General features: G+C 37.2%; 1 protein-coding gene and 1 long non-coding RNA gene across 13 annotated transcripts in view; one reads left to right on the plus strand and one right to left on the minus strand.

The window, feature by feature from the left end:
• The window catches only part of LOC127435946 (PHD finger protein 21A-like), a 33,425-nt gene extending 25,009 nt beyond the window's left edge, over nucleotides 1-8,416 (minus strand). For 3 of the 12 annotated variants that reach the window (XM_051689778.1, XM_051689781.1, XM_051689790.1), the window contains exons 1-2: nucleotides 3,381-3,421; nucleotides 2,695-2,793 (exon numbers count right to left, since the gene is read on the minus strand). In XM_051689778.1, the coding sequence (XP_051545738.1) occupies nucleotides 2,695-2,751 (57 nt within the window). In that variant the 5' untranslated portion in view covers nucleotides 2,752-2,793; nucleotides 3,381-3,421. The other 9 variants (XM_051689783.1, XM_051689780.1, XM_051689786.1 and 6 more) reach the window with 9 other exon arrangements.
• Nucleotides 383-2,599, plus strand: LOC127435948 (uncharacterized). The gene is made up of 3 exons (XR_007896313.1): nucleotides 383-560; nucleotides 1,151-1,277; nucleotides 1,429-2,599. It is a non-coding gene; the product is annotated as an uncharacterized LOC127435948 (long non-coding RNA).
• Nucleotides 8,417-10,939: the final 2,523 nt, after the last annotated feature.

Genomic DNA, 10,939 nt, shown 5'->3' on the forward strand with positions numbered 1-10,939 from the left:
GTGGCCAGACAGAAGCCTCTCCTCAGTGCAAGACACATGAAAGCCCACTTGGAAGGACTCTCAGACTGTGAGAAACAAGATTCTCTGGTTGAACAGTTTGGCCTCAATTCCAAGTGTCATGTCTGGAGGAAACCAGGCACCGCTCATCACCTGTGCAATACCATCCCAACGGTGAAGCATGGTGGTAGCATCATGCTGTGGGGGTGTTTTTCAGCAGCAGGGACTGGGGAACTGGACAGGGTTGAAGGAAAGCTGAACACAGCAAAACACAGAGATATCCTTAATGAAAACCTGGTCCAGAGCCCTCTGGACCTCAGACTGGGTCGAAGGTTCACCTTCCAACAGGACAACGACCCCAAGCACACAGCCAAAGCAACGCAAGTGTGGCTTAGGGACAACTCTGTGAATGTCCTTGAGTGGGCCAGCCAGAGCCCGGACTTGAACCCACTAGAACATCTCTGGAGAGTCCTGAAAATGTCTGTCCACCGACGGTCCCTATCCAACCTGACAGAGCTTGAGAGGATCTGCAGAGAAGAATGGCAGAAACTCCCCAAATCCAGGTGTGAAAAGCTTGTCGCATCATACCCAAAAATACTTAGGCTGTAATCGCTGCCAAAGGTGCTTCAACTAAGTACTGAGTTAAGGGTCTGAATACTTACGTCAATGTGATATTTCAGTTTTTTCTTTTTAATAAAAAGTTATCAAAAATCTGGGTTTTGCTTTGTCATTATGGGGTATGGAGTGTAGACTGATGTGAAAAAAAAAAAAAATTATTTAAAGCATTTTAGCATAAGGCTGCAACATAACAAAATGTGAAAAAAATGAAGGGGTCTGAATACTATATGCAGTGTATATTCAAATTACATTTAAATAGGCTTCTGTACCCACATTATCTCCGTATATCTATATTCTCCGTACATACACTAATTTATTTTAACTTATTTTGTCTCTAGCTTTAAGTACTCCAAACTTTAGTTACCAAAGTTTCCTTGTGTGTGTGTGTGTGTGTGTGTGTGTGTGTGTGTGTGTGTGTGTGAGCATGCAAGCTCTTTGTAACTCTGATTTATCAAAATCGCACTTTGAATTTCATGTGATTAAATTCAAATTCAATTGGTTGACGATTAAAAACTATTTTTTTGTTTCTTCAAAGGCATCAATTGGCACTACATCCAAGGCCACAAAACAACCTGGGTTTTGGTCATAGTCACTCTGAATTGAGCTGAAATCCCTCTTCCAACATATGAAAACAAAACCAGACGGCAACACAGAAAACTCCAGTATGTAAAAGAACACCTGCTTGAGACGATTAGTTACAATTTAAGTAATGGCTTACGCTTTATCTACCCAGTATAACCCTTTATTCTCCCACTTTAACTTTCTCTACTTTTTTTCCCTCCCTGTCTTTTCCTTTTTCTTTCCTCCACTCAGGCAGCTCAGCTAATTTTCTGCCTGCTGGGACATGCCGCCTCTGACTGCGAGAGACACGAAGTGAAACATATATTCATTTATCACTTATACAACAACTAATGCTCAGGAAGAAGGGAAATAGAGGACTTGGAGACCTGTTCTGGCATATTCAGAAATCATTTGAATTAACATTAGTGAACGTAATAGTTAACATGAACTAACAAGTAACAATACTTTTACAGCATTTAAAGTGATAGTTCACCCAAAAATGAAAATTCTCTCATCATTAACTCACCCTCATGCCATCCCAGATGTGTATGACTTTCTTTTTTCTGCACAATATAAAAGAAGATTTTAAGAAGAATATCTCAGCTCTGTTGGTCCTTACAATGCAAGTGAATGATGACCAAAACTTTGAAGGTCCAAAAAGCACATAAAGGAAGCATAAAAGTAATCCAAACAACTCCCGTGGTTTAATCCATGTCTTTAGAAGCGATATGATTGGTGTGGGTGAGAAACAGATCAATATTTAAGTCCTTTTTTACTATAAATTCTCCTTCCTGCCCAGAAAGTGGGGATATGCACGAAGAATGCGAATCGCCAAAAACAAAAGAAGAATGCGACACTGAAAGTGGAGATTTATAGTAAAAAAAGACTTAAATATTGATCTGCTTCACACTCACAGCTATCATATTGCTTCTGAAGATATGGATTTAACCACTGGAGTCATATGGATTACCTTTAATGCTGCCTTTACATGCTTTTTGGAGCTTCAAAGTTCTGGCCACCATTCACTTGCGTTGTATGGACCTACAGAGCTCAAATATTCTTCTATAAATTATGAAAAAATAAAATAAAATCATTTTTGGGTGAACTATTACTTTAATAATCTTGGTTAATGTTAATTTGTACATATACTAATAATTTGTTTACATTAAAAGTTGTATACATTAACATTACTGCAATATAGCCTAACTTGAACACACTGAACAACAGTATTTTGATAAATAAACATTTCCCAAGATTTCCAAAATTCTGTAAACAATTATTTCATTGTTATTTCAATATACCTAATGCATTTACTAATGTTAACAAATACAACCTTATTTTACAGAGTTACAGAATACTCTATATAGCCTCCACTTAAAACATTTTGTCAATACTGCAACAGATGACTCTGTAAATATGTATTGTGTAGGTAACTGTAGTAATAAGGGCATAGTGACACTTCGGAACTGTTTCCCCATATGATTTAACTGATTAGAGGCTCTTGCCGAGATCTCCTACCTGATGGACTTGTATTTCCACTTTCAGGGCCTCCTGTAATGTTTGCAATTCCATCATTGATCCAGTTCGCCAGAAAGAGAGTCCCAGGAAACTTTCAGCCTGTCTTGAGAAATCAGAAAGAGTGGTTTCGGAGGTTTATTGGATTTTTTTCTTCTATTTTATATATTTAACCTTTATTCCGTGAGCCGTCTGAGATGCTTGGAGGTTGGCTTAATTCGATGCCACCTCAAGGGAGAGTAAAATTCAGCATCTAATACAGTTGAAGGGGAAAATGCACTTTTCTAAACCTAGGCATGATGCATGATATCCCAAGTGGTCGTAAACAGACACGGTTTATTCCATTCTGCATCCCCAGAGTTATTTGGCGACACTGTACTTGCAAGATGTTGGTGAACCTCTTGTTTAAGGTCAAAAATGTATCTTGGCTAATAGGAAAAAAATTCATAGTTCTTGAGAAGTAATTTTCTGGGCGAAAAAAAACATAGGATGGCGGAGGATGAAAACTTGAGACAATCGAGGAGATGGGCAGAGTTCATCGTGCCCGTTGGACAAATCGTAACAACTCCAACGCAAAGACTTTGTGTAACAGTGAGCGAAACGGAGGCTGTGTTACAGACATTCATTGATTTTGGTGAACAGCCCTGTGCCAAGAGGACAATTATAACAGAGGCTATTAGAAGACTTACCAGCTGGCACTGAGACTGGTGTTCACTCTCTCTCCAACTCCCTGCACAAGATGAAACACACACACACACACACACAACACAAAGCCTATTAGATAGGGGAGAGACACTCCAACTCTCTCTCACAGTCTGTGAAAAAGGGGGCAACATTGCAAGCGCAGCATTCAGCACCCGTCTAATTGCTCATTCTGTCTATGAACTACACGACACAATGCGTCCCCATGGCATCTTACTGAATCTTTACAGGCCCAAAATTATATTCTTCAAAACTCAAGCTTTGTGCATTTCTGCCAAATGGAATTGTGAGATATTAAGTCAAGCCTAAATTCACCAGCGATGACATCTGTCATGACCACACGGCAGTCGGATATCTAAGGAACTTGAGTCGATAATGGACAGGAAATGACAGCCTCTCAAGTCTACGTGGCTATGAGTCACTCTGCAAGTCTTTCATCATATAAAGTTTACAATCAAACACAATTAAATCTGACTTTCACAGATTTTTTGGGAAAGGAACCATGTCAAATATCTGGCCAACTTGTAAGTCTAGGTCTTGGGTGTCCACAGTAAATTGGGACTGAAAAAACAGGTTGATTAAGTACTTTTTCTTCAGCCAGTTTTACAAGCAATAGAGACCTGTGAAGCAAATCATACAAAAACTAACAATATTAAGTAGCCAGAAACTAACCAACAAGGACCAACTAAAGCAGTTATGGCCTATAGTGGTAAAAGGGATGGGCATCATTTACTCACCCTCAGTTATGATATACCAAATGTTGCCTTATTGAACAGTAAGCAATCTTATAGTATAATGAATTAAATTTAATAAAATAACCATCAATAAACTGTATCTGGTTAGAGGCAAACGGAAGAAACACAGTTAACTATACACAACACACCTAACTGGAAGTGTCCTGGGCTGCATTCCATTTCAACTTTTTATTCCCTTCCCTCGCAAACTTCACTCCGTCTCATGGACTTGGGTGTACGTCACTGCTTACGTTGCGTGAATGTCCACTACTGGCGGAAGATGTGCAATGGGTTTAACTGGAACACCCTTAACCATTGATCGCTGCGGTCACGTCACAATCGAGTTGCATTGTGGAATATAGAGCTGCCTGAAGCGTACAACAGAGTAGGCTTGTTCCCTCGGTCAGAATCGAGGGGTTGAGGGTCTGTCAACAGAAACTTCCCTCGCTCACTTAACGAAGTGGAACGGACTTCCAAAATGGCGGCAGGGATTCCCTCGACGGAAAGTGCTTAGGGGAGTTAGCGAGTGGATGTTAAAAGTGAAGTGGAACACAGCCCTAGGGGAAAAATTACATATCAATTAATGTGTCATTAGATATTTGGAAGGCATAAGCTTTTTTTTTTAAGTTCGTCATCATGCAACTGGCTTACAGAAATCACAACTGCTCATATAGCTGTAAATTTAGGTGGGGATAATAAGAAAATAGGACGTGTCCTGACCAACATTTGGGCAATTTTACCTCATAAAAAAATACTTTTTACTTTATACTATGCTTTTATTTTCATTTTAATGACTATTAACTTCCTCAGTTTCATTATTCAGGAGTAAATTATTATCCGACCACTTCGGAAGCAGCGTATAAACGGCATTGTCACATTTCACCTGTTACTTTTCTCAGCACTGTTCAAGATGCATCAAAGTCATTTGTGATTACCGAATAATTATTCTTATCATTTTTTTTTATAATTTTCTGTAGATTTTGCAAAGGCGAATGTCCATCTTAGGACTAACCCTTAAAAATAATAGATTTAATTAAGCATACTTTTCATGTACAAATGTTTTCTGTCTACGTAAAAAAGACATTCTGCTTTTACGGCCGGTAAGGGCCCTCTTTATGAAGACAGCTTTGAATTTGAACGACTGTCTTGGTAATTGGGTGGGTTAGAGGAGCAGGATTTTAAGATGCAACTATAACTGCACAGATAAATGATTTGGCATAACAATATGAGAAAAGATTGTGGGAGTGAGGGAAGACAAATCATTTTGTAATTTAGCCCACCCTTTGTTTAGATTTCCATTTGTTTAATGCTGGATAATATATTTTACAGAATATGTAAATACTTTATGTCCCTTGAATATCACTGTTGTCTTGATGCGCTCTACTTGAAGACAACTGTATTTGATTTTGACACATTAAGGGTTAATCGCATAACATATCGTTGACGCATAATCCAACAAGTTCACTTTTACATATAATATTTTTCCTTCATTTCATGCCTATAGTGGTCATTTCAAAACCTGCTTATTCTTCAGAAAGAAAAAAAAAAGGGCCAGAGAAATGGTAAAATTAGACTTCCTGTATGAGAAAATAATGTTATTTTGCCTATATTACCAGACTAATGTTTTCGGATTTCTTTAATATCAACATTTTAAATATTATCCTGTTTACAATGTCCCTACCAACTTTCAAACCAAACCTACGCCATTGTCTCATATTTACCCTGCATATTAACATGTTAGACAACCAGACAAAATTAGCATCAGTATAATAAAAAAAAAACACATATATATTTACATCTGAGTTTATGAATCAAATCACATTAAGATTTGTAATAGGAAAATCGTACAGCACAGTAAAAGTGCAAGTTTCTTATCCCTGCAAAGCAACCTGTTGAAATGTTCTTTTTAAAACTATTAGGTCTATAGACAGTCCAGGTTAATTCTATAAAGTATAGGTTAAAGCTTAAAGTATCAAATCGATTTCTTTTTTTATTAAATAAGTTATAAATAATGTCTCTATTGACAACTCTTTCATCAGAGTGTTAATAACAGATACATGTATTAAAGTTTACTTAAACCAAAGCAAACTGACATTACACAGCTACAAACAGACCACACATAAAAAGGTAATGTTAATTATTATCCTTTATAAATAGGATCTCAGCCTGTGTGAGGTAACAGAATATGACTACTACACCTGACAAGCTACACTACTAAAATACTGTCAGTGTCCTGTTGCATACACCAGCAGCGTTTCTTTTTGCATAATTCCTTAATAGACAAACAAGGAATCAACAACTGTATGTTTCAAAGTTGTTTGTGCATGGAAAACGTTATTATATTCATTATAAACTGTTACATAGAATGGCAGATTCCCAAATAATCTGATTGCAAGAGTGAAACCATTAAAGTGAAACTACCAGGGCAAGGAAAACAAAAGTTAAAAGAAAAGGCTAACCTCATAACAATCAAGGAAGGGAGCAAAAACATTCTAAAGTTTAACAAACATGTCAAATATCAATAATTAGTACAGAATATAGACACATAAACATGATACTAGTCAGTTCAAAATATAAACAAGATCAAAGCAAACTTAAGATAAAAAGAAAAAGGTAATCAATAACAATCAGGGGAGTAAACATAAGTTTAAACAATAAACAGCTAACTAAAAGCATAAACAGCTAACTAAAAGCATAAAAAGCTAACTAAACATAAACAACTTTGACAGGCGGTCAAAGTCTGACCGCCTGTCAAACTGTGCATTAAACCAGGCTTAAACTCTCTGGATCCGACCAGGGATGTGCAAATGACTGGAAAAGTTCGGCAGCACTTTGATTAGGCCATTATAAACACGGAAGATGCATGCAGTGTTGTTTACCCACAGCATACTTTAACACAAAGATTCATCCTGGAGGGGAACATGCATGCTTGAGATTGTCCAAGCACAAATCCCCCAAAACTAGAGGGTAAACGGGGGTTGAGTTTCTGTTTCCCCACCTCATTTGGTAAATTTTTCCTCTCCTAAAGAATCTGGTTTTAGTTGGTGCAAGCTTCAACACATCAGCTCTAGAATAAGTCAGCCTCCACCAACCAGAAAAAAAGCAACACCAAAAAAAAAAAAAAAAAAAAAAAAAAAATCACTTTCCAAACAAGCCAACATAAAATCGCATTGCTTTAAAAGCATCACTTTATCACCCACCCACGACACGTTCAGGGACTAAAAGCGCAGGAAACTATAAAAAATAGGATTTAATCGCTTTTATAAAGCTGCTAGTGTAAATAAGGAGCTTTCACATTGTGCTACGGCTAACCCAGCTAAAGCTAACAGGCCAACAGCACAAATTACAGTTAGATGGACTCGACTGAGCCACCACCACTAATTCAAGCCATGCACGAGGGAAAAAAAGTGTTCATTTCCCCCCTTATATCCCTCCCGCTTCCATCGGATACATTGTTTCCACTGAGCTGGAAAGAACCGTTGCGGCAACAATGTATCAAGTTTAAATTGTTACAAAATAACAATACGCGCGGAACGTTCGACGCGCCGCACTTAGAAATACACCGCTCAACTCCTAGAAATAAGGGGGAATTTTTTGCTTCAAAACCATCGGGCTCCAGACTTCTCTACCTACCCGATCGCGACGGGCTTTAGATGTGGAAAAGCGGTGAGTAGTTAATGAACGATCAAAGTAAAAAAACGAGGCGCATAAAAGTTGCAATAATAATAATTAAAAAAAAAAGATCCCAAGGTGCACTTACCCTCCTTCTACTCACTTGAGCGGTAGTGCATCTCTCTCGCTCTCTCTCCCCCCACAAATTATTTAAATAAATATTTCCAAACACTCCGAGATCTCAGCAAAGATTCCCCTGATGCGATCGCTCACATCGCTGTAGCAGTACACTAGTCACGGTTTCGCTAAGCTAACCGACCTTATTTTTTGTTTGTTCAAATTTAATTAGTGTGTGTTAAAAAAAAAAAAAAAAAAAAAAGAGAAACTGAGATACAAAACACAGAAGAACTCTTCTTCAATCTCATTCACCTCAGCCGCAGCACCGAGCGATTCATCCGCGCAGGAGGAGGGAGACGAAGGGGGTGAGAAAAGTAACAGTCAAACGGTGCAAATACTCACAAACGCGTATTCAAGCGACTCAAAAACATCACGATTCCCGTAAAAGCGATAATACTTGGTGGAAAAGTGGGCGTAAAGTTTCAACAAAACGTGTTTGGGAAGAGGACTATTTTTTGTGACGGTGCGGCGAATTTATTTCACTTTGCCTAAGGAACAGCGGTAGTGCGACTCCCATTGCCTAGGGAAAAACCCGGATGTAAACTCGGCGAAACTCAACTGGAAAGAAGTGGCATCCCTAACTCACTCCAACTTGTGCACTCGCAGTCACAGACAGCAAAAGAAGTGAATCCACCCCCCCGCCACATCCGACCACCATGTCTGCCTGACACCACTTCACTCCCCCTATAAGATCAATTCAAAGTATATAGGCTACTACCATCATAAACGACCCGATGTGCTTTACAGTTCTTGATCATCAAACCGAGCGCACGTGCGCCGCCGCCACGATGCTTTATGTCTGTTATAATAGAGTGAGAAATAGTCTCACATAGAATAATCTACGCAAGCGAATGGTGCTACCATATTATGAAAGAGGTGGCCGCTCCGTTAACCAATGAAATTGTTTCCTGGGCCGCCATGACATATTTTTTTGAGGCTGCCCGAAATAAAGGCATTTTTTGCTGAATTTGTGCTGAATCAACACATCCCGAATCAAAAGGTTCGCGCTTTGAGGCAGGTGTCTGTAAATGTCGGAGCGACAGAAATGGCTTTATTTATATAAAGTGATGTTTAAAACGCAGTTAACTCTCAGTTTAAGGTTTTAAATTGGTCATACGATATGGTGCTACTCGCTTGAAAAACAATTAAATGTTAATCTCGCGAAAAATAAACTAAATCGTGTAGAGGCAGGACCTGTTTATTAGCTTAGATCGAAATAACGGTATAGATTTGCATTTAAGTAAATAAAAAATACATATATTTACTATAAAGTTCATAAAAACAAACAAGTACCCTAAGTTACCACTACATAAAATGTTAATGTAAACGTTTAAAATGAATCTATAGGCTATAACTTAACTATATAAAATGCTATTCTATGTAAAATATATCACTATATAAAATTCTCAAAACATTTCATATAGTACTGTACTGTGGTGTATCAGATGTTAGGCCTAATACTACCACAGGTCCACACCTGAAGGAAAATGTGCTGTTTTGCTGGTCACAAAGTGTATCAAGATTGAAAAAATACATTTAATTTGATTGAATATTGATGGAGCAACATAATTTGTGCGAAAGATTATATTGATTTAAAAGTAACAATTTTTTAAAGGTGGCGAGGGAGCCTTTTACCCCAAGTGTGGGTAAAAGTCCCTCAGGGGGGTTATAGTGTTATAGTGTAAATATAGTGACACTAGTTATAGGCTAAAATTTGTAGGCAAATACTTTTAAGACAGTAAGATGCTTTTTTGAGTAACAAATTAAGATAATACAAAAAAAAAAAAATAAAAAAAATAACCACTTTAGAAAAGGGTTAACAATTTTCTGTTAATTTTAAACACATTCGGCATTTCATAACATCTCAAATATTCTATAAACAAAGTAATCTCCATTGTGATTGGATCAGTCAATGTGAGCCCACTTTCAACATGTTTCATAACAAATCTATTCGCCCCACTTAAATTTATTTATTAATTTTTTTAAATCACTGTTTTATAGGGGCCTTTAGCCCTAGCAAAAGGGGGATCTTTTTAACCCAAATACTTTCCTTTCACTTATTGGACAGTTATTAAAAAACTTTTGATTTAATCACCTTGAATAAAACTGAAAAAGACAAATAAGTATTTTGTCTAAAAATAAATATGATAATTTCAGGGATTCTCATTAGCTACATAAATTTACAACATTATGACTATCATGAAATATTAGATCTACTTTCCTCAAAATCAAACTTTAGACATTGCAAGTGATGATCTAATGGATCAGGAATATTTTGCAGTGTATAGTGACAAACAGGTGTTAAGGAAAGTACTGTGGTAGTTTTTGTTGCTGTTTAGTGTTTTTTGGGAGAAAATAAAATCAAAAGTACCTTTAGCCCCGTTGTACCTTACAATTGTACAGAATGATTACTATATTTATTTACCTGGTACCATTGTACTTTCATGCGCATGTCTTAAAAAAAAAACAAAAAACATGGTAATACCATGTTACATGTCCAAAAACATGGTAGTATCCAACCATCGTACATTCACTTTTTGGTTAGTGTATGCATGGCAGGTTGCATTTGGTTTGCAAAACTCCACATCATGGAAATCTGAAATATAAAGTAAAAAATATCACAGGACGATAAGCGTCTGCTTTCATACTGTTATAGTAGCTTTAAACATTTAATCAGCCTGACCCTTTTCCTCTTGACTCTGTACTGTCATATATACTGCTGCCACCTTTAACTGGTCTCAGGATGTCCAATTTAATAATATTTTCCAGCAAAGCTTTAAATGCCACCACACCATCAACATCACTGCCAGACGCTGCCAATTTAAATCTAAAATCAGTCCTCAAATTTATCCGAGACCTACTCTCCACTCACAGCAAGTGGCTTGAGACATATATTATTTTGCCTCTTTTATGCATATGTCCAATAGAGGGTTCACAAAGCAATATATACATTATACTGTATATACGTATATAAAAAAAATCCTTTATCTTTAAAAAAAAAAAAAAATCAGTATTCATATCTA

Source organism: Myxocyprinus asiaticus, chromosome 46 (assembly GCF_019703515.2).
Source record: "Myxocyprinus asiaticus isolate MX2 ecotype Aquarium Trade chromosome 46, UBuf_Myxa_2, whole genome shotgun sequence".
NCBI classification, from domain to species: Eukaryota; Metazoa; Chordata; class Actinopteri; order Cypriniformes; family Catostomidae; genus Myxocyprinus; species Myxocyprinus asiaticus.